This window comes from Apteryx mantelli, chromosome 3 (genome assembly GCF_036417845.1).
Source record: "Apteryx mantelli isolate bAptMan1 chromosome 3, bAptMan1.hap1, whole genome shotgun sequence".
In the NCBI taxonomy this organism is placed as follows: domain Eukaryota; kingdom Metazoa; phylum Chordata; class Aves; order Apterygiformes; family Apterygidae; genus Apteryx; species Apteryx mantelli.
In genome coordinates, this window is record NC_089980.1 from 73243269 (window position 1) to 73267567 (window position 24299).

Here is a 24299-nt window from a genome sequence, read left to right on the forward strand (position 1 = left end):
TAAATTCAAAAATGTATTAGATGAAGTTTTTTGAAATGAATGTGTTCAGTGTCCATCATATTGTACCTGACTCCTCCTGTTCCCTCATTTTGATAAGAACTAAACTTTTCCCTCTCCAGAAAAAAATTCTAACCATAATGAATGGTTGTTCCTAGAAATAATGGTTTCAGATAGGCTTTTATGTATTTAGTTATATAGTACAAAACTTAAAAGGTTCCTTTGTTTTATTAGGAGTCCACATCTCCAGTTGTTTCACCACAGCAATCCCCACCAACCTCTCCACATACATGGAGGAAGCACAACCGCCATCCCAGCGGAGGGAATAATGAACGACCTCTTGCTGGACCTGGGCCTTTTTGGGCTCCATTTAGTGAAGCACAACCAGGTATAAATGTCTTCTGTTATGCTTCAGCTGTAACCCGAAGTTGTGGAACTCTTTAAATAAACAAATACAATTTAAAAAAAATTGAGTTTAGGGCAATTTATCTCCATATTTTTCAAGCCTGGAAACTTTGTTGCAGATTCAAATGTCCATGTTGATGTCAGCAATGCGGAATCTGTGGTCTTGTGTATGGCAGATCCATTTCTTAGTGTGATACTGGAAATGCTAAGAGTTTGGAGGGAGGGAGAGTATCAGAGTTTCCCAGTGGAAAGTTAAAATATAAAATTGTCATCCTGTTGAAATTGTGCAGGAACTGCTGGTGTTCCCAAAAACATGGGGAGCTCAAGGGAAAGAGAAAGATAATGTATTGTTTGCTTTAATTATGCTTCTGGTAGATTAGCTGAATTGTGAGAATGACTAATTCTCTTAGCTTTTTTTTTTCTCCTTTCTTTCTTTAAGTTTATGTAAGCATAACTGAAGCCTGGTATCTCAAATATGTCAAGGTAGAATCATAACTTGTTTTTCAGTATATGGCTTTTCATCCTGTATTAATTGCTCTTCATTTAACATGAAGACCATCACTGTTGTTTTATCTCAGCACTCAAATTGTAAAAAGCTTTCCACCGTAATATCTCATATTTCAACAATTTGTTTTCTTTTCTGATATCTGCTAACCTTATTAAATTTGGGAACAGTAGAGCAATTCTAATTCAGCTTCCATTTTTTGACAATACTACTAAATAATATGTTGCATTTTGTAGTTTGTAGTTTCAGATTGAATTGTGATTTGTTTATTTCAGTCTTGATATTCCCAAAGGAGTTCATTATCTTCCAGTATATTTTGATTTTGTAGTTATAACCATCAGTGGAGGACCAAGTGTTATGTTGTTAGAATTGGTTGAATTACCAGTTTTTAAGGAAATAAAACTTGTTTTCAGGGGTATTTAGGCATGAAATAGGTTGTATGGAAAGGTTTATGCCTGTTTCCTGAATATCATTTGCTAGTGAGTGCTAATCAATTTAGAGTTAAAACATACTGTTAATGATTTTTCAGCTTTGTCTCTTGACTTTTTTTCTTGCATATTTAGTTCTTGAGCATTGCATTTCTTGCAGGCTGGAATACAAGTTTGTCTGGTACCTGCTTTCTATTTTGTGAAGCTTTTCTAACTAGTGAAGTCAAGGACTAAAAGAAAGCATGGAAACTGCTCATAATGATTGAACTGCTCCACACTGTTTTTCTAAAAATAAAGTTGTAATGCCAAATTAATATTGCAGTGCTTTCCCTGTGATGTCTGGCAGATACATTTTTCAGAAGTCTGAAGAGCTTTGAATTACCTCAACATTCGTCAATTTTGTATTCCACACTGAGATAAGTTCTTAGTGTGTTTAAAATAATTTGGACATGCTATTAGAAGAATTGCCTGTTCTGTCAGTGCTAATGTTGTAAGAGTGGATTTTCTCATCATACTAGCTTAACAAAAACTGTCATCCTGATTTACTGTAGATGATTCGTTTTCACCATTAATTATTCCCTTGAATTCTAGCTGAGTTTTAGACAGTTCCTCATGTGTGTTTTCCTTTCTCTTGAGAATGTTTTTTAAGGAGTGTATTTTTTAGAAAAATGGAGTTCTGCTAACATTTAGGTAGACTTAGGTAGGTTGTGGTTTACTTTTTCTTTAAATGAGCAGTGCAAGCTCGTCTTGATTCTGAGGCAGGGTATCCAGTCTTGAAAAATCAGGTAATTTGCAAGTATGTGACATTATTTCATTAGAATTTAAGGCAGGACTGTGCCATTTCACTTGTGATCCAAGAAAAACAAGAACCCAGGTGTCTCTGTTTATATAACAGTAGGTGAAAGATTAGGTTGAGAGTAATGGTGAGGTTGTCAACTGAAAGCATGGAAACTCAAGTGTGAAAATGTTTCTGATGGGTCTAATACATGGCATATTGCTTTTAACAAGAAAAGCAACAATCAAAGCATAAATTGATTTTGTTTAAAAATATATATTTATAAAGATTGACTTGTGCACAGTAAAGAGACTAGTGTATTGTCATACTACCATTACAAGTAAAACTAAATGGTGTTTTCTGTATTGAATTGGCCCAGTAAAAAAAAAAAAAAATCAATTATTGTTTTTTAAAAAATTTACACCTCATCTTGTATCAGAAGTCTAAATCATAGCTTCTAGCTGTAGTCCTCAATTTCTTGAGGAAGAAAACCTGTTCTTGGCAGAGCAGAATTTGGATTTTATAATTTTTCCCTCACCTTTTTGTCCAGTACTTCAGTTAGGATCCTGTTAGGAATACTTCATAAGAAGCTGAAATTTGAGGCGTTGTCATGAGTAACTAAGTTTGCGTATACATAACTGACCTAAGATAAGCAGCCAAAGTTTGTTACCATCTTGTGTTGAGTCTTTTTGTAAAGAGAGCACTGAATGGGCATGTGCATTTTACTTTTAATATCAGGAATGAAAAGTTTAGTGACAATCATTTATCACCTGTGTGAAATGAAAGTTTACTTATGTCTAATTCTTAAATGTCAGTTAATTTTATTAAAACCTGAGTCTCTCAAGTCTTCCATGTGTTTAATATATTGTTAACATAAAGCTATTGTTTGAAAATCACATTGTGTATCAGTTCTGGCTTGCATCTCTGATCAGTCTTGAACATTTCTTCTAGATCAGTATTCATAGAACAATAAAGTGCAAGAGTGAACTTATAAGGAAGCAGAATTGTATCTGAGATGAGAACCTTCAATTCCTGTAGTAATAGGAGAGAGAGAAAATTTGCATGCTTTTCCCTTTTCAGCTCACTTTATACTCCAGCTTCAGCAACTAGAAGGATGCTGGCTGTTGCAAACTTGGGAAGAAGAACCCCTTCCTCACCGCCAAACTCAAATGATAGTTGAGTGGCATGTCAGAATAGAGGGTAAAAATTACTTTTAAGTTTGCTTATCTCAACAGGAAAAAAAAAAGAGCAGAATATTTTTGTTGGTAGTATCCAGATAATAATTTCAAGCTAGTCGAGAAATCTGAGGTCTTCTGTTCAGTCACAGAACCTCTGCTAGCTTTCTTTGCCATTACAAGAAAGCTCTGTTTTGATGTCCAAATATGTATGAGAATCTGCAGCCCCAAACCACAGGGTTTTTTTTTTTTTCTTGTTAAGTGATTTCACTGCAGTTCATAAAACCAGGAACCAGAAAGGTTCATAAAATTGGAAGATGTCTACTGTGGTTACTAGTTCACTCACATCTTTACGGTCCTAAAATACTTACTGTGCTTGCAGAGTACTGAATGGTGCTTTGTCTCCTAGTTACTATTTCAGTAACTATTGATAATTGGCCTTCCTTATTACAGGGTAAGGATTGTTTTTATCACAGAGTAAGGATTGCTTTTACTTAGACGTGATTATTCAAGGAGGGAAGAGCTCTACAACACCTTGTCTTATTTCCAAAATTGTGCTCCCCTTCTAGTTAGGTTTCGTCACAAAGCAGTGGTGAGGAAAGCTGATGCTAATTTAAAAAGTTATTTTAAAATTTCGTTTCCCTAAGTAAAAGTCACACTTGCACAGTGTATAGAAAAGTACAGACTACTCAGATGTTACCTAGATAGACTATTTCTTACATTCATGTTTACAGCTTAAAGAAAGAAATTCCATCCCACAGGAACTGAGATCCATTTTCCACAAGTAGTCAATGTGTTGGTAAGATGTGTAAGCTGCAGGAGAAGGATATATAGCAGCCACAGGAATTAAGTTATGTCTTCATACTAAACAGTGCATTAGACTTCTCCAGTTAGTTCAGATCCGACATCTGATAATCAGTCTTAAGCCTACCCTCTATTTAAAGTGTTAATGCTTCCACCTTCCCTCCTACCTCAGTGTTCTCAGTCTGGTTTTGTAGTTGACAAGGAGAAACTGAGGGTTGACAATCTCCAATTCAAATGTCAAATAGATGTAGTTTTGATGTTCTGAGAGCTGAGTATCAGCTAGTGTCAATGTATGTCTACAGCCAGGTGTCTGCAGTTAATCATGAAGTAACTTTTCTTCAACCTTCCTGTCCTATGCCCTAAAAGTTGCATCACAGAATAAATAACCAGAACAGCAAAGCAGCAGTATTCTTGCTGAGATGATTTGAACAGTGGAAAAGAAAACCATTCTTGTAATACTTGCAAAGTACTTGGAAGGTATAACCATTTGGTGCTGTTGGCTTCCTCATTGCTATCACAGTACTGTTTTGGAAGAGGTGCTGTGGTAAGAGGTACACATATTAGACTGCACTAAAACAAGTTATTGGAAGAAATAAAGGCAGGGTAAATATATATAGGCTTAGTGGTAATAATGTCAGTGACTGAGGGACAGAGAAGGAGAAAACCACTGCATCAAAAGTGAATTTGTAGTGCCACATCTCCATAGGAGAAATGGGAAGGATTTGCATCAATGTTATTGTCCGTCAGCTCTGTGCTCAGTGAGACAAGGTGGAGAGAAACTCTGAGCTTTTCCACATGTTTCTTTTTAATGTCTTAGACTTAGGCTAGCTATTGAGGAAGAACCCCAAGTCAAGAATTGTGAAACTCATTGCCTTTATTCTCAGCAATTTTGGATAAAGCTACCAGAAGCTCCAGATCACATCAGGAGCTTCTAGAAGTGGAAGGCAAGTTAGGGATCAAAGGGAGTATTTAATGGGGGTTTCTCATTCACAGCTTTATCCTAATAAAAGCAAACTTAAAACAATGTTGGTGTTACTCTGGTATCTTGATGAAATTCAGAAATGATGTAACCTCTCAATTTTGTATATTCAGCTTACCTAAAAGATTTTTGGAGGAGATGTTCTTTCTCCTACCAGAAATCTAAGCCTATCTCATTTTTTACTTTATGTAATGCAAGGTTAAACTCATTGTACACAAATAAGGCTACTGTACATAGCAAAAGAAGAAAAACAAACCAGTTCTGAGTAGTTCTCTCATTACTTTCTCCTGGGGAAAAAGTCAATTGCCAATCTAAAGAATAATTGCTACCTGCTAAATGTTAAATAGTAACTCTGTATACTAACAATGTTAAAGGGTACTTTAGGTGTTAGTCATCAGTGTGCCTCACTGATTTTTAGGCTTCCTTTACTCTGTTTACTGCAGATTGGGTGCCAGAGTTTTCATCAGTCTCCAAGATCCTGAAAACATTGATTGTCAGCTTCATAGAATAAATTACCCATATACATGGACTTCTCAGGGCTATGTTTTCAGTCAGCACCTTGGCAAAAAATTCCTGGGGTTTGTTGCTTGGATTTGGATCTGAGTGGAAAGATTGAGGTTATAATATTGATGTCTTATTGCTTGTTTGTGGGTTGTATTGAATGCTTAAGAAAAGCCACAAAAAGTTGACCTGCTTCTAAGCAAATCTGCTTCTAAACGTGATAGACATTCCTAAGTATTACTTTCTGAGAACAGTTAACAGATCTCAAGACAAAACATTGTTGTACAAGAAGAATAGTTTAGAATAAAAGATTCAGTGTCACAACTGCTCTTTAGGTTTCAGGAGTTCAACATCTCTTTTATGAGTCAGGAAATAGACTGGAGTCCTCTGATTCTTCTAGAACTTTCTAGATAGTTTGTTTTACCCCTGGTTTGACTCAAATTTTTAATTTGTAATTGTAACTTGAGAGAATTTAGAGTCTTTGGTACAACGAGCAGTGGGTGGCCAAATCTTTTTATAGTTGTTTCATCATTATTATTTTAATATTAAGATATTGAACAGCAGCAGTATTTCAGAAGAAGCTTATAAGAAGGCTTTAGCTGAATCTCAACTATTGTATTCTAGATACTTAACACATTACAGCTGTCAGTGCTGTATATGGATGCCTTTTACTATTCGTTGATTGTTTTTAAGCAATTGAGTAAGTTGGTCTAGAAATTATTTGGAGAAAAAAAAAGTGGTCTATGCCAAAAGAACTGATTCTTAAGATGACTTTCCAAGACTGAGTTCTTTGACAAACCAAAACCTAAAAAAATAATAATAATAATAAAGCTGTATGCTATTATCATACACCACTTCTAAATAACTGCTTGTCTGTGCAAGTTATTCATTACAATTAAGTGAAAACATGGAGTATTAATTAGCTCGTTCAAAACTATTATATATGCAAAACCCAGTTTTAGTTTTACAAATGTTGCAATAAGCTTATTGCTCGCTTCTTTTTAGTGCAGACTTGAGTTGGCCAGATATAGAAACTTATATGAGTGAGTTGCTGGGAGGTGAGCTTTGTCATCTTGGTGCAATTCAGTTTGTTTCACAATTCTACAAGCATAGAAGAAGCTCTACACTCTCAGGATCAAAGAGGAGCTTGTGTCTCCTGTGACTGCTTTCCCTATCCAGAGATTTCAGTTTTCCAAAATTGTATTTTGAACAGGAATTATTTCTTCTGCTTTCAGGCTCATCTACTACTAGTGATCCCATATGGTCTGGCCATTCACCACCACCTCATCAAGAAAATTGGGTCAGTTTTGCAGATACCCCACCAACCAGTGCTCTTTTAACCATGCATCCTGCTTCTGTCCAGGTGTGACACTTTATTGGTATTTGATTTGCTTCATTCAGATTGATGTTGCAGTTCATTTTTTTGTATATTTTTTTCACTGCAGTTGCTTACTATGGAACTGGGCTGTTGTCCATTTGGTGTTATTTATCCAACAGATATTTCATTCATTGAATTGACTTCATTTGGAATGATTTAACAGAAAGTTACTAATTTTAAAAATGTCAGCAATCATGACTTTAAAATATTTGTGCTTAGCTTTTTTGCATATGCTCCATACTTTTGTTTTTGCTTACATAATTGCAGTCATTCCTACCCATTTGTATCGGTGTGCAAAAATATCCTGTCCTTATCCTGTAGATGCAATCTGCTGATAGTTTCCTGCAGTTCTTAAACTACTATGAGATTTAACTATGCTTTGCTTTTTGAAGGCAAGAAGTTTAGAATTCATAGGAGCGTTTTAGGTAGATAATACTGAGGAAAAATATTTCATTTCAGGACCAGACAACAGTACGAACTGTAGCATCAGCTACAACAGCAAATGAAATTCGTAGGCAATCAAGTAGTTATGATGATCCCTGGAAAATAACTGATGAACAAAGGCAGTATTATGTTAATCAGTTTAAAACCATTCAACCTGATCTAAATGGATTTATACCAGGTAAGTTCTTTTCTAAAAATACAATTATGGGTGCAGCAATTTTGTTACAAAGACGGTGTTGTGTACATAGGTCTATATACTATTTTGAAGAAAGTTATGCATTTTACTGATACCACACTGGTAAACTTCAGTGTAATTCAAGAAAGGACTTGAAACTTGGCTTTTCTTCGTTTAACTATTGTAATTAGTGCCGTTTTCCCCTCAAACCTTTGCTAAGTAGCCTCTTTTACCATGCATTTCTAAGTCTTCTAATGATTTAAATTGCATTAAATATTAAGTACTGTTATTATAATCTTTCAGGATCTGCAGCTAAAGAGTTTTTCACTAAATCAAAGCTACCTATTCTTGAGCTTTCTCATATTTGGTAAGTATGATGTGTCTTTATTTGGGATAATTATTTTGAAGGATGACATCTGTCTGGCAATCAGTCATCTAATAATCTACTTTCTAGAAGTTGTTCCTTAAGTAAAATTTCACTTCTACTTCAGTGTTCAGTCCTAATCACGTTTATGCCAGTATTTTTATGGACTTAAGGGTCTAGGCAAAATACTGTTTACAAAGTGTTTTGAGCTTTTGAAGAAATTTCAAACGCTTCAGAGTAAGTAGTACTTTGAGGTCTTTTATTGTTAAAGATATACTTAATTATAAATAATTACTTATCTATATTTATTTATTTGTGTCTTAGCTAGTAAGAGTAAATAGAATATACAGAAACAAATATTCTTAAATGCTGGTGGTACTTCATGACAAATTTAGCTTTGACTTAGCACAAAGCTTGTCTTTCATTGTATTTTGGAATGCCTACTACGTTGTTGGGTGCTGTCATTGAACAGCTTCCCTTGGCAGATTTGATTTTTCTCTTAAACAGTATATTGGTTTTTAATTCAAATATTCCTCATTAAAAACAAATCATGTTGTCTCAGCACTATCATTTTTAGGCACTGCAAGAAAATGCTTCATTATACTTGCCATAAATCTGAGGCAAATAATGTTGTATAGTACTGTCTTAAATGCACGGAAATGACTTTAAAAAACGGAAGAGATTAAATTGAGTTTAAATCTCATCTTTAGCCTCAAAGAAATGTCATTAATGAGGGCTCATATTCTTTGAAGAATAGAGCATATAACACTCTAATTACATGGTGTTAATAGGGTGAAATGGACTGTAGTCTGCATTCTCTGATTTTTCAGGTAACACAGCAGAATTATGTCTCTTGGAAATTAAACAATCTTAAGAAACTTCATTTTATTTATATTAAGCTTTTCTTGTAGGGAACTGTCAGATTTTGATAAAGATGGTGCGCTGACATTGGATGAGTTTTGTGCTGCTTTTCATCTGGTAGTTGCTAGGAAGAATGGGTATGATTTGCCAGAAAAACTGCCTGAAAGTTTAATGCCCAAACTGATTGATTTGGAAGACTCTGCGGGTAAGACATGTTTCAGTACCAAAATTTCACTATTTTCAAATGCCCATGTAGTTAAGGTTACAGTATAGCAGCAGATATTTATAGGGTTGTAAACAGACTGAGCATAATGCTTTATTCAGCGTAGTGTGTGCTTTTTAGAAACCTTAATCAGTGCTCAGAATTAATCCAAATACATACGTATTTCTGTACAGGGAGGTGTTATTTAGGAATAGTACATATGTGGACTCATTTGGAAATACTGCCTGTCTCTTTTAAAGGTGGTTTAAGCAAAACAAGATTATGACTGTATGGATTTATTCATGATCAGCTACTGAATTCCAAAATCCCAATCCAGCCATACTTCAAATTTGTTTTCAAATAAATATGCTTTCTGTTTGCAGTCACTTCTGAAAATAGAGCATGAGCTTCTAAGTCTTGAAGGTACTTAGAAAATATTCCCATTCAAGACAAGAGGTAGGATAGTTTCATAGTTCTAAAGTACAGGATCAATAGTGCAGAATTTTTTTATTCTACTCCTGAATTGACAGCAGCATTTATACTCGTGATACCTAGTCTTTCTATGCACAGTCCTTTACCTTTGGTTGCTCTCAGATAAACCACTGAATATGAGTTCTGCTTGTTAATATTTGTCAAAAACACTTGAATTCCCATGACTGAAAAGCAAACTACTGTTCCATGTAAAAGCGGCATTTAAAAACAGAGTATTTGTAGTCTTTTTTTCATTTTTATAATAAACAGATAAAGGAAGCTGAAAACTTTTAAATTACTTTGTAAATGGTATATCCGCATTGAATGTTGAATCTTTGTAGAACTGAGAATGTAATAATCTGTGTTAAAACTAACTTTACAAATTCATTACCAAACTCCATGCTTATCCAAGTGGATGAGTTTACAGACCTAGAGGCAGGCGGCCTATATAAAAGCCTGGAACTCAGGTATACTAACCCCTTTCAAGCCCCCTACCCATTTTGTACCACATTACTCCCTGTTTGTAGAAAACTAACTACTTCTCACCTCTTCTTAAAGATGATGAGGCTTTGAATTTTTAGATTAAAACTTGACATCCTTTTTACTATTGTAGTTGTTACCAGTTTATTATAGCCAGGGAGGATAGATCTTTTCAGGTGCTATTAATTACTGATTACTTCTGTATTTGTGGGTGGGTTTTTTTTAAGCAAGATACAGTGACTAGAGAAAAAATATTATGGTGGCTACAGAAGTCATGATATTAAAAAGGTAGAAATTTCATTTCCTTAGATTACTTTTTAACAAGCAGTCTGCTTTGGAAAGTCAGGTTATACAGTGGGTGTACAGATTTTTTGGTTTCCTTCTTTCTAGTAAACATGTTGAAGGAGTAGTTTCATCCTGTGTTTGTAGTATGTCAGAGAATCAGGCTGCAGGGTTTTCACCTGATAATTATTGACAAGTTCTTAAACTAGATACTGTGACTCTTAAAACATCTGTTTTAATAATTAAACCATTTTTGTGGGAGTAGCTTGGCCCCTGAAAGTACCTTTCAGCAGCAGTCAGCAGTAATTGTTTTCAGTATGAGTAAGCACATTACTATGGCTAAAATATTTGTAAGAAATATCTACAATGAATTTGGATGAATGCCTGGCAAATGTCTAAAACTCAGCTGCTCCACCGTTTGTGTAGGTGTCTTTTTTGTTTGTTTTTATATATATATATATATATATATATATATATATATATATATATATATATATAATATATATATATATATATATAAAGTTGCTGGTCAAGCAATGTCATGATAGGAAATGAAGTAACATTCATTTGTATAAACCATTGTTATAACTATATCTACATCTACAACTGGGCTTTTACTGCCTTTTATTGGCATAGTCAGTCCAGAGGATTTTGTCATTTTTAACTGAAGTTGTCTGGAAACCTTAAAGTATAAATTAGACATTAAACCAGAAAGTTTTATAGGGTGTTTTTGTTTTAGAGCCAACTTGGTTAATATAAAACTTATTGTGACTTACTTTCATGAAGTACAAAGTGTTTTTTAAATCTGAAGAAAAACTGCTTTCTAAAAGTAGAAAAAATATTTTTCCTCGGATAGTAAAAGAAAGTTATCTGATTTGTTCTGGTGAATATTAGAAGGTTATTGTACTGTGTAAGCTATGCTTTAAAAAATTGTCCAGTTGATATCTAAGTCTACTGATGTCATTAATAACTGAAATTAAAAGCAGCAATTCTTGCAAACTTGTTCAGTTTTATCTAATAACATGAATTTTTTAATTTGAGCCACCAGTGGTGGAAACAGACAATCTTTTCTAGCACCTAGCATGATCTATCACCTGAACTTTTAAGTTGACTAAAAGACTTCAGGAAAAATTACTGATTTGGCTATAGTTTTATTTCTAGTTACAACAGTCCAAATCTCCAGTATACGTTTAATATTTTAATCCAAATAAAAAGCTACTAAGAGGTCTATGTGCAGGATAGTGTGCAGGTTAAGTTATACAGGTACAACTTGATGACTGTAAGTCAGCCTGGAGAAGTTAAGCAATTAAATTTTTGTAGTGTTTCCATAGAAGCTGTGTTCCAATAAAGCTTGCTTCCAACAGCCTTTTCAGAAATAGAAACTGCAAAATATGGTACTGGAGTATCTTTTTGAGTGTGTTTTCTCATGGGATGCAACTTTTTTCAAAGAAAGAAGTTGTATTAGTGATCCTCTCCTGCTGCCTGAAGCCTTAGTGTGAATAACATTTTCAAATGATTCAAGAAGCTGAATTACTTGAATTTTTGTTTACCTTTTGCATATTAGTTTTAAGCTTATTGTTAAAACTTCTGAAATAAAGATAAGTTTATTTCTGTCCTTTTGTTAGAGTTTTTTCCCTTGATCTTCCATGCTGCAGCTCTCTGTGCTTGACACTTGCTGTCTCTTGCATGCAAGCACATATGTATTGCTCTTGTATGAAGCGCTTGTATAGCTGGTCATTTTTATGGCAGAATAGCACTCTGGCTCTATGGATTGTGGTCCATCCCAGCTGAAAATTGGTAAAAATAAAATTGAAAAGATTTTAGTATCTTTCTCATGACTAGGGAGAGATATATAGGTTTTATTCTTTGAGGTGTTTTTAAGTTCTTGGAAATTGTAATCTTGGAATAATGTGGCAATTTTGCAATACATTTGAATTGTTTTAGTATTTTGAGTTGGATCATATACTTCAAAGCATTATTTGGATTGCAGCAGTTGCAGTTAAACTTAAGATTACATTGTGCTGTGGTATTTGTAGTTACATAATGTCAGCTCTTCAGAAGGAGCAAGGTGTGTCTGGGTAAGAATCTCTAGAAGAAAAAACTGCAGTGGTTGAAAATCCACACAAAGACTAGTTATATGAATACTTTTCTATTTAAATGCATATTTTATCGATTGAGTACTGTTGCTAGCCACTGTCTTGACAGAATGTTTTCTTGATCTGCAGTTGAAAAGAGTAGTAGTCCCAGTTCTTATTATGTAAATAAATTTGAATATTTCCCCTTGAAAATCACTTCTCATCTGAGTTAAGAAAGCTGCGAACCCTTTACAAAACTCAAGACAGTTTTTACCTTTCTTTCTGTAACTTTGTTTTTTGTTTAGATTGCTGCAACAATGCCATTTCCTTTTAAGAAAAGGAAAATAAATTAGTTTGTTGTGGCTATCTTCCTTATTAATAGACAATAGACTGAGAATTCTTCCAAGAATACTTTGTTTATGCAGGATGCTTTTCTTAAGAAATAAAATTTTAGTCCTGATTTGTTTTATTTCTTAGTAAAAACATTTTTCAGCATTCTTACAAAATGTAGCATATAATTAAAATTTGCTGCTTATTGATGGTATTTTATGGAGAATCTGCCATGCTTTGTGTCTTATACGGCTTGATAACTTTAACCACTTGACATTCTCCCTGTATGTCTATGGTTTGTGTAGATCCTTGTAAATTCCCTGGATTACAAAAAGCTAGATAGTTTATCCACAGGAGTTTTCAGCCTTATCATTTGACCTTGCATTTAACAGTAGTTGTTCAGTATGTACTATAGCACAGTTAATCAGAATTTGGAGTGATTTTTTTTTTAATTCATTAGAAATTTTTGCTCAGTTTGCACTTCAAAGCAATTGATATGCACTAAGTATTCTCAAAGCATTACCACTACCATATTTTGAACTTAGTATATGAGTGTTACGGACAATGGCCACAGTATCATCTTGACTACTTGCTGATGCATGCTGCTTATAAACAGCAGCTTGTTGTAAACTTTTTTTATTGCTGGAATTTGTTTTTTCTTACCTGAAGGAGGTGCAGCTTCTATCTTGAATAATATATAAACTTATTTTTTCTGAAGGACAGCTGTACAAGATGCTATGTACTTGATATAATTTTAGGAAGGTTGAGGCCTGATACCTGGTTATTCATAGACAGTTTACAAGACCTTTGATGTTTTGAGTTACTGGTTTTTGTGTATATGTGTGTGGGGGGGTTTTGTTTGTTTGTTTTTTTGGTTTTAATCAGTAACATCTCAGCTTCCTATTACCACATTATGGGACCATTAATTCCCTTATGGGTTTCAGTGAGTTGGCTGGGTTTTTTTGGTCTGGGTCTCTTGCTGTCCCCACCAGCATTTTGGAGACCATGGCCTATTGTTGGCCTCCCAAGTTGCAGTTGGTCACCACTGACTATTCAAGTGTTTCCAGTTCCAGCTTTTCTGGAGGGGCACATTTACTAGTTGGTTTGTTTGGGGTTTGGGTTTTTTTTTTTTGGGGGGGGGGTGAAGTTAATTGCTCCTAATGTAAGTATAAATTATATTTATTTCTACATGTAGTCAGTGTTCATGCTATTTAGAACCCCAAGCAAAGGGAGATAGTGTGACACAATAATCTTCAAAGTCTGCTTTTCAGGAAGATCCTCAAAATGAGGGCAGTGCCTTATAAACAGCACATTTGACTTGAATGAGTGTATTTTGTCTGCTGCTAAATATTTGCTTGGAAAAGTCAAAAACAAAAGGTACTTGCACTTTTTGTGAGATGCGAGCAGCTTTTACTGAGATTAAACTGAATGCAATTCATGATTTTGGTTTATAGTGGTTCCTGTCATTTCAGAAGCTGGGGAACAGACTGGTGAGGTAGGTTACGCCAGCTCTCCAGCAGAAGCTCCTCCAAGCAAGTCACCATCTATGCCATCCCTAAACCAGACCTGGCCAGAACTGAATCAGAGCAGTGAGGTTAGCAAACGCTTTTATCTAAGAATACTTTCATTGCCAAAGTCAATAACTAAATTGTGTATGCATCCATAATTCATCATAAGTGGAGTATTGATTATGAATTGAATGCATTGAAAAAACTTCAGCCCTACAATAGACATTAAAAAAAAAGGAAGGTTCTACAATATGTTAAATTGTAATAAAGGTAATTTTTACTTTGATTCTCCTGTCTCATGGTGAGATGAGCTACTGTTTGAAATGTTATGTCATTAATAGTAATTAAGGTTTATATGAATCATAAAATGATCTTGTTTCATATTTATCAGTTTTAATCCACTCTTGATTTCTTGGGGTTTTTACTCAAACTTTTATAGACACAACTTTTGCAAAACTGCGAAGTAAATTTCTGACAGATATGGATGTTGAGACCGTTAACTGTGAAGGTTTTACCTTAAAATGTAAAATATCTTGCCAGTAAGGTAGAGAAGCTGTAGCTCTGTGTTTGTTTCAGAAGCACAAATTCAAAGTTGAATCTGAAGCCAACCATTGGCTAAATTTATTTAAATATTACATTTCTGCTATCATGTACTGCTGGTATTCATTTTATCATCTAGATAAGATTGTTTATATAGTAAACCTCTATTTTGTCAGAATTTGAAACCTAAATTACCCAAGAGGATTCTTTCACAAGTATCCTTTGATTAAAAATATCTGTAAGTTTCATTATGCTAGAATTTTTTTTGTTGATCTGTTTTAACAGATTTTTGGATTTACAATATATTCTGAATAAACCAGTGTTTTGTTCTAAGAGCTATTTCAGAGACTCAAATGGTTAACTGAGAAGGGAAAAATTATACTGTTTGTACAGTGACTGTCAAGGTTAGGGGCCATGGGCTACATCTGGTACTCCTGAATGCAACCATACTATAAAGATGTAGACTTATTTTTCATTATAAGAAAACAAGAGCAAAGTACTGAAAGTATTCGTTGTAAAGTCTTTTCATTTAATAGTCTGAGATGCTCAAGAAGAGTCTAAAACTTCTTTTAACAGCTAAAATAATATTCACCTATAGGTAGAACTGTCTTTCTTAAGTCTCGTACTGAAAGAACTTTTTGTGCCTTTTTTTTTTTCTCTCTCTTTAGCCTTCAAGTGAATAGAATTTTGGTAGTAGGAAACCTAGACAAACCAACAGGAGTCAATATGAAAATGAAAATAAGCAGACTTTTTAGGATTAAAAGGCAAGAGCAGATGAGATTTTGCTCATCTTTTAGGAGGACTTGTAAGAGCTTGCCTTACCTTTTATTGACAAATGGAAGCCTTACAATGGTGCTATCATTAAATAAGTAAGGATATGATTTAGTGATTCTTAGCTGTTCCATTTAACAGAGTGGCTCTTAGATTGCTGGTAGAAGCTATGTTTTGGGAAGGAGGTGAGCAGATACTCAGTTGTTGCTAAGAAGTTGTAAATGTCTGCAACTGTTTTAAATTCTGTGTTGATGTATTCTCCATACTTGTAATAAAGGTTTAATAAGCTAATCATTTGGTAAGCTGAAACACAATTGAACAGATTCCTGCAGTGGCCAGTGCAACTCAAACTAATTATATAGCAAATTGTCATTAACTTTGCTCCACTAATGCAACTGCTTTGTGAGCCAAAATCTCCCTTACATAACTGACATTCTCCATCCAAATAGACAATGTGGTATTTTTCTCTCTGAAAATCAGTTCAAACTTTAAAAGGTTTGGAAAAGCTCTCAAACTAAATATACTAGCAAACACTAATTATACTGAGAGTTAAAAATTTATTAAGTGTTAAGAAATTGCTGAAATGCATGAGGAGGTTTTCATCTAATCAAGGAATTTCCATTTTTTTCACCTATATTGCTATGCATGTTTCTTGCTCCTCATCCTTTTCCTTCCATCATGAGTCAGGTCAAAGTCCACAAGGTTTTAATGCCACAAAAGAATTTCTGGTGTGACTTCAGGCACCAGTATAATTGTTTCCTCTTTGAACCTCTTCTAACTGTCATCCGCAAAGGGATTGTTTGAAAAAGTGTGCAACTTTGAATCAACTGTCATTTCAGGCAGTTTTCATTCCAGTTACTTTCAAAAGCTTTGATTTCTCTGTTCTTTCTAGCTCATAGTTGATTTTTAGATTCTAATTGCCAGGCTCAGTTAGTGTAAACTCATGAGTATGGACCAAAGCATCAGCCTCAAACCTCAAAAGCAAGAGCACCATAAAAGTCCACCTTACTCTTGATACTAATCTCATGCATACATCTCATGCATGCATTCTTATGTCTTTGCTCATCACTTCTTTCTCATTTTAGACACCTATGTCATCTAGTCTCAAGTCTGAGCACTTAGTTCTGAGAATGTAAAAAACTGAAAAGCCTTTTAAATTTCTTTGAAAACTGTCTAGTGTGATATCATATTAGCTTTGACACAGATATGGAGAGTTGGTTTTGAGTTCACAACCGTATGACCTTGTTTCAAATGTTTAAACCTTGTAGTAACAGTTCAGGTGGTTGTGAGTTTTAGTTGCTAGTAGTTAACCATTTGAAAGGTTTTTCTGGAAGACAGATATTTTAGTTAGTGGGAGTTTTAATCTTGGAACTAACCAGGTGTGGTCAACCTCTTTCTTAAACCATACACAGAGTTTGAGATGCGGTCCAGTAGATACTTAATATGTGTTTCTCTGTTAACCAGGGAATTAGCAGTGACTACCCCTTGGTAATATTTCAGGAGGGAGCACAAATGTCTTGTTCCCCTGGGCAGCCAGAAGGTGTTCTAAAAGATTTTTCTGTGGCCAGCTAGGGAACCTGAGGCTGATTAATAAATGTCCTGCTGTACGTCTTCAGAGAAGTAGAATAAAAGGTACATTCAGCATACTACAACCTTAGTTAGGTTTAAAAAAAAAAAAAGGTACATCAGCATTTCTGACACCCACCTTAAACAAGATTTGGCACTGATTTAGGTGTAACATAGATACTGTATGTCTTTTTTTTTTAACTTCTCTTCTATAAAGGAGCAAGATTTCTGTAATCAAACTGTTTGCCAGTCTCACCAGTAACTTTGAAGCCATAGACCAAGTTGCATTTAAAAGGGTAGTGGTAGTCCTAAAATAGATGCTACTGCAAGTTTCATGAAAATGGGCAGCTATGTGAAGGCAAGAGGCAAAGCCAAGGAAGAGGCCAGAAGAACACGGCTGTTAAGTTTCTGACTTGGTCAAAACTGGCTCACTCAACATGTTTAGATAGCTTCAAATTACTTGCAGTGCTATGCTGCCCCTTCTTGACCAGGAGGAGAGGGGAAGCCCAGAGATGAGTTAAGGATTAATACAGGGAGTAGGAGAGAGTATTTAGGGAGGGAAAGCTTACATCCTTGTTATAAAGGCTTTATTAGAGTCTGTTGACAAAGGGACAGTTTTGTGGGGAAAAAAAAAAACAGCAGCTGAATAATGTCGCATGATTTATGCCTTAACTGAAATTCTGAAATGAGGAGATAAGGCCCTGTATATACAAGGAACATCTCCATACATGAAGGCACTTAAAAACATTGTGAATCTTTTTCTGAATTTTTGTAATTAATTTCAGCTGATTAAAAACAGTTATTTAGGAGTTTCCATAAAAAGAACTATTTCTGGAATAACTGTTCTAAACTAGTTTCATATTCAGGCTATTCACCGAATATAATACGGTATAAAGGCGTGCATGAGATTAGGTTGGCTAACAACCATATAGCTCATCCTGTGTCTTCTGGAAACATTTACAGTTATTTGCCTTGTAAAGGTGGGACAAAAGTATTCATTTGTTTTCATAGCTGTACTAATGTCATTTTTGTCAAATTTTCTGAGCACTAAAAATCTTGTATCTGTATTTTTTGCTGTACTGTTTGAAACTTGACTAATATTTACTCATTATTTTACCAAGATGTAACAAGTGTAGCATTCCTCGTGTGATTTGTAATCTAGTTTCTGGATCACGGATTAATTGTATATACTTTAGTACCTCATTGATGCACCTGTGGCTGTAGCTTTACTTATTGAGCATGAGGACTCTTGACAATTATGTATTGATACAGCATGCCTATATCTTGTAAAACTGTTCAGAGATTGACTTATTTGCTTTTAGCAATCAACAGTATATTTGAAGTTAATTCTGTGCATTGTCAGTGATTTAGGCTTGTAAAAATACTCTTTTGCAGAATAGAATCATTTCTCAGGGGTTGCACTGGCAAGCTGAACTGGTTTAATTAGCATACTCTGCTCAGTGTTCATTTTTGTCCAAGACTTTGAAGGAAAATCGTATTTACTAAATACGTTTGAAACTTGGCAACTACAAAACTAAGGAACCTTTCTGTGGGATTTGTAGTTATGAACACCCACAACATATGGCACTGCTCATATCTTTACAATATTTCAGTGACTTAAGCAGCTTTTTTTAACTTGTATGATTTTCATTGACAAACACAAACTCTTAGAATACTTCTGAACTGACTCTGCACCTGTATCTTCCTTAAGAAGAGTGAATATAGACCATTAATATTGGTAGGTAATACACTTGCTTGCACAGGAATTTCAGACTGAAATAAAAGATTCAGTGTATATTAGTGTGGTTTCCAAGTCAAATACTGTCCAGTGTGAATACACTACTTTCCAGTGCAACCTCCGAACTACTGTGCTAAATCTCCTCAGTGATCTTTTACTTCCTTCTTTCTCATCATGCTGACTTCTCTCCTCTGTCTGTTCAGCAGTGGGAGACATTTAGCGAACGCTCTTCAAGCTCTCAAACTCTGACCCAATTTGATTCTAACATTGCACCAGCTGATCCTGTAAGTCAATCACTTAGCTTGCTTGTTTGAAATTAATTTTATTAACACCAAATTTCCATACATTGTATTTAGCTGTTATGCATGATTCCATGGACTGCTTTTTTGGGAATGGTGGCAGGCTTATTAATTTTTTTGCTTATGTTAGGAATATAAGTTTCTGGTACTACTCACTTTTAATATCAAAGTGCAAAAAATACTTTTTTTCTTGATTTTGATGCAATACAACACTGCTCTCAAACCTGTATTATGCAAAGTATTTAAATGTAAGGGTTTTCTGAAAATATTCGTAAGATAACTCAAGGGCCACTATCAGTAATAAATCAGTTGCTCTTCAAGTTTTGTCTTCAATGTCTTTTTCTAATTGCAGAGCTTGGTTTGCACAGAATCTTAGAGCTAACAGTGCCAATTAAGGAAAAAAACTATCAGACTTTAATGGGTGCGGTATTTCATACTCCTAATGTTTTTACCATGTTACTAATAGGGCTTTTAGTATTTCTCCAGTTAAATCCTTTGCTGTTTTAACACTTTAGTTAGTGAGGAGTGCTCTGAATAATTATGTAGTTAAATATTTTGCCAAGCTTTGGAGCCAGAAATTTACTACAGTGCTTCAAGTTCTGCTGGTTTCAAACTTTATAGCATGTGACACTGAAGCAATTCTGAAGTGCATTAAAATTACTTCAGTATTTAGGTGCTTTCATTCTGCTTTTCTCACAGATTTAATTATCACCGTGTTAGTGTTCATTTTAATTTCTTTGTATAACAAAACATAATAAATACCCATAATATGCATTTCACTGCTTCTAATATTAAACGGGTCACTTGTGTTTTCTGGGTTTTTTTAAGTCTGTATATATATGTATATAGGTGGTCTGTATTCTTGAAGTTAACACTGATATTTGTTAGAAATAATGTTCTAGATGCTGGACGATAGAATTGAGACTGCACTGTTTCTAACCCCCAGAATCACCCTTATTAAATATATTCAAAGCAAATTAAAATGTCATACCTAAAATCAACCCTTTTTAATCTCTACGATAGACTTCTTCAGTTTAATGTGCTGTACTTATGAGTTTTAAAGAAGTGTACGTATCTGAAATCAGTTCCTAGTTTTGTTTCTTATTATATGCAATTGCTCAATAGTAAGTAGCTATCACCATATTGCTTCCACAATAGATTAGTAATTTATTTTTACATATAATTAACAAATAACAGAAATCTGAAGTGTAAATTTTTTCCCCATACGTGGATAATTTTAAAAGTAGAACTGTGATGATAATATATGGGGAAAATATATATAAAAATACTGTAAGATCACATTTTTGAAAGGCTTTTTTACTCACCCTCTCCAATACAACTACTAGCATGGTAGGTTTTTTTTAAAAGAACAGTGAACATCTTTGCATGCTAAAGTAACCGCCTTGGGGACAATACTTCAGAGGCTTTATTTTCATATTGAAATAAGACACAAATGACATGAAATTTCTGTTAGTACCATGCAGACTTCTTATCTTAGTAATCTCAACAGTAATGCCATAGGCCTGAGTTACAGAACAGCTTGTTCTCCTGCTTTCCCAAAGGAGAGAATCGGCTTTCTTGAGCATTTATTAAAAACTAACTAAAGAGTAAATTGATAGACTGACTCTTTTCTCTTACTGTTGGAGAAGCAGCTTGTTTGAAGGGAAAAGATAAGTGGGAGGAGTAAAAAAGCCCTTTCGTTCTTTAGTATATGAACATAATTTGCCTAGTTTAAGTGAAAGTTGGTAACATGTTAAGTTGCTTTGTGTATATTGATCTGTATTAATACTTTATATGAAGTTCATTTAGCTTTTTCAGACAAATTAGTTTTTTTTGTATTAGCTGCACATTAGATTAGAGCACAGGAACAAAGCTACAGCAAGAATGAACTTTGCATGGCAATCCCATTAGTGAAAAATCCAATATATTTTTAATTGACATCCATAAGTTATGTTACAAGAGTGTTTGAACTGTTATTAGAAAGTGACCTTAAGTTTATAATTACAGCAAGAGTAATACAGATCAGTTTAAACAGTTACTAGAATTATTCATCTAAATGTACTATGCTTTGTGGAAGTGATCTACTTGAATAGTCAAAATCAGGTTAAGCTTCTGATGCCCGAGGAGTTTTGAAACCTCTTGATGCATGCCTAGAGACAGAATATGCTGTTTCTTTGTGCTGTCATTGGCCCATCCATTCACATATTCTGAAGATAGATGACAGAAAAAAATCTCATATGAGTATGTCTATATTTTTGTTACATGTGGGCAAGCGTAAAAGTTTGGGGATTTTTTTAAGCTATCTACTCTTGGTATCTAAATCAAATGGAAAGGGCTGTCTATAAAATACATTGTAATAGTGTAATCCCTGACAAAGAAAATGCCTAGGTATAAAGTCAATGCCTATCTAAAGATATATTTCATAGTGTTTACTATACTAAAGTTTCAAGGATTTTACTGTTCTGAAGATACCTAAAATTATTTGGCTTAAACTGCTGCAAAGTATGTACTTTACAGAGAATTACTCATGCTCTTTTAAAAAGCCCATAACTTTTGGGGGCATCATAGGTAAAACCTGGGAGTGGGGTTTTAAAGTTTTTGAAGATGCATTTGAAGTGACAGATATCTGGCATGCCAGATGATGGCAGAAAGCTAACAAAGTAGAGGTCCTAATTACATCAGTCACAGTTAACTGTAGAAACATTTCTAGTGCCCTTTTAAAGTTGAACGCTAGGTACACTTTATAAATGTTCAGAGTAACTTTGGCTCGTACAACTTTGGGTTTATGGGTATGTTCAACTCCCTGAAACTCTGTAGAAATTAAATTTATGATTTTTTTTGTTTGGAAACTGCTTTCACATGGTATGAGAGATTTAACAATTTAAAACTAGATTGACATCACTTCCTCCATCTCCTCCACAGGATACTGCAATTGTACACCCAGTTCCCATAAGAATGACTCCAAGCAAAATCCACATGCAGGAAATGGAGCTTAAAAGAACTGGAAGTGGTAGGATGTTTTCCCTTGCTAATCAAGAAAGTTTTGTACAATTACAGTTGGCTTTGCTTCCTTAAAAAATCTGACATTTTTCCATGTACTTAGATAAAAATATCTGGAGTTGCAACCAGTGTAACTATTAATGAGATTCTCTGTGTTAAGTATTAGAGTACTGTTCTGGTATATGCAGAGTTCGAGTTGGCTGTTTGGTACTGAGAGGATTTCACTGTCTATAGGAAATGATTGCTTGGAGTAGTTCAAAGGCATGATAGTATAGATTTGTTTGGGGACTCTGGGAGCATGCCTAGGTTTTCTCATTAAATACTGGAGGAGGCTGTGCAAATTGAGAACATTGCCTGCTTTGGTAAATCCTGTGTTTTGTAGTTAATAAAATTGAGCTGTGGAGAGACGGCTTGTTCTGCTGCAGTCAGAAATACTGAGTTTATTCCTTTGAAACCTGACAGCATTTGAAATGATTGGCAGGCCTTTTTTATACTCTGGTCAACAATAAACAAGCTTGCTTGATATTTTTCCTTTAGGAATAGTGGAATCCACAGTCTCAATTTATAAACATGACCTAATACTCCAGTCTTTCATAAACTCATGTAACTTTTGTGCTGCTTTATAGCATATGAGAATAAACAAGTATGCAGAACACACTACTTTCAGCATTCCGCTAACCTTGTAAATAGGTAAAGATTCACAACTCTGAGCACTGAGAAATATAAATACACTATTAAAATGTAAAACTTCAAAAATAAAATGACTTGTAAATAAAAAGTGTTATAGTTCAAACACTTTTAGTTTGACTACAGCACTTCAGTTTAGGGGAGAACATTTTTGTTAAAGCTTTGGCCTGAGAAGTAAAGTAAATACATTTTATTTATTTAGACTTGTTTTTTCGTCTAGATCATGCTAACCCTACTAGTCCATTACTTGTGAAACCACCTGATCTCCCAGAAGAAAACAAAATGAGTTCATCTGTAAAATTTACAGCTGGAAATACAGTTAGTAAGTATCAAAGTACCTTTGGATGTCGCTATTAAATTAAGCAAACTGTAGAGCTGATAATTTTTCAGTGAATGAAACCTTGCTAGATGCAGAAGCCCTGAAATGAGCATAAACTTAACATGAGAATAAAGGCATTTCTAACATAAAGTATAAGTACTATTGATGTCCTTGGAGATGTTTCCCTTGGACTCTTCCTGCTATCTCTGTTCAAAAAATGTCTATTTCCTATCAGCTGTTTTGTCATCTTTGTTTTCTATTTTAATTTCAGAATGAGCAATTGAAATGTATTGAAAGTTAAATTGAATAAGTAGCATTTGATTCTACTTCTCAGACCCATGTTATAACATATTTTTTGAAAAATAAATTTTCAGGCTATTCTCCTCTGTGTTAGCTCTTAACAAAATGTCATAGACTTCTAGATCTCTTTTGTAGGTACAGCTTTTTAACTGTATATTTGCCCATGATAGCTTTCATTTATTTTAAGCACCTTCTGCATCTAAAACTTTTTGCTTTATTCTGGTTTGATTGGCCTATTTGTCTAGTATTGAGAGAAGTTCCGGATCACATGTAATCTGAGTCTCTAGAGTGTTTCTGAAATCCTTTTCCCTTTAAGTTGGGAACTTTCCTTCAGTAAAAAGATAAAGAATTCATATTAAGATGGAAGTATTTTAGTAGGTCAGTAATACAGGAGTTATCTAGAAGGTGCTTTTCTGAAACAATTTTTCTTTTGCTCTTGAGCTCTGTTTCAGTGGCACTGTTTTCTTTCATGGTAATTTCTTGAGCCTTTCTGTCCCCCCCCCAGCAGAGCTCTCTTACTAGGAAGTCTTCTGATGCAAAAGAAAGATCCTACCGGTATACAGATTTGGAAAATTTCAGGCAGAGTATTAGAATATCTACCTCATGCACTGAGATACTCCTTACTTAAAGTTGATAGATCCGGAGGCAGATGCAACAGAAACTTAATATTCTCTTTCAATGACATTGAACTTACCAGTTTAAAAGCAAGAGAAAGAATGAGGAAACATGGTCTTGTAGTGGGGAAATTATTACTATATGCAGGATCTAAGTTCTGAGAGCCCTTCCATATTCCTTTTCCTTTATCTGAATATAGGTTAATCCTCCAACACAACAGCAGTAAAGTTTTGATAAAATAAAAGGCCAGTAATTCTAGTTATACCAAGAATGACTCTTCCCTCAGAAGAATGTAGTGATATAAAACAGATCTTGTTGCTGTGTA

At 34.5% G+C, this 24299-nt stretch overlaps 1 protein-coding gene across 11 annotated transcripts in view; it reads left to right on the plus strand.

Annotated features, from left to right (window-relative positions):
• Nucleotides 1-24299, plus strand: part of REPS1 (RALBP1 associated Eps domain containing 1) — a 70469-nt gene that overhangs the window by 33101 nt on the left and 13069 nt on the right. For 5 of the 11 annotated variants that reach the window (XM_067293656.1, XM_067293648.1, XM_067293650.1 and 2 more), the window contains 9 exons: nucleotides 232-385; nucleotides 6805-6932; nucleotides 7407-7569; nucleotides 7870-7933; nucleotides 8842-8996; nucleotides 14086-14225; nucleotides 18958-19038; nucleotides 21976-22063; nucleotides 22961-23062. In XM_067293656.1, the coding sequence (XP_067149757.1) occupies nucleotides 232-385; nucleotides 6805-6932; nucleotides 7407-7569; nucleotides 7870-7933; nucleotides 8842-8996; nucleotides 14086-14225; nucleotides 18958-19038; nucleotides 21976-22063; nucleotides 22961-23062 (1075 nt within the window). The remainder of the gene's footprint in view (nucleotides 1-231; nucleotides 386-6804; nucleotides 6933-7406; nucleotides 7570-7869; nucleotides 7934-8841; nucleotides 8997-14085; nucleotides 14226-18957; nucleotides 19039-21975; nucleotides 22064-22960; nucleotides 23063-24299) is intronic. The other 6 variants (XM_067293653.1, XM_067293651.1, XM_067293649.1 and 3 more) reach the window with 5 other exon arrangements.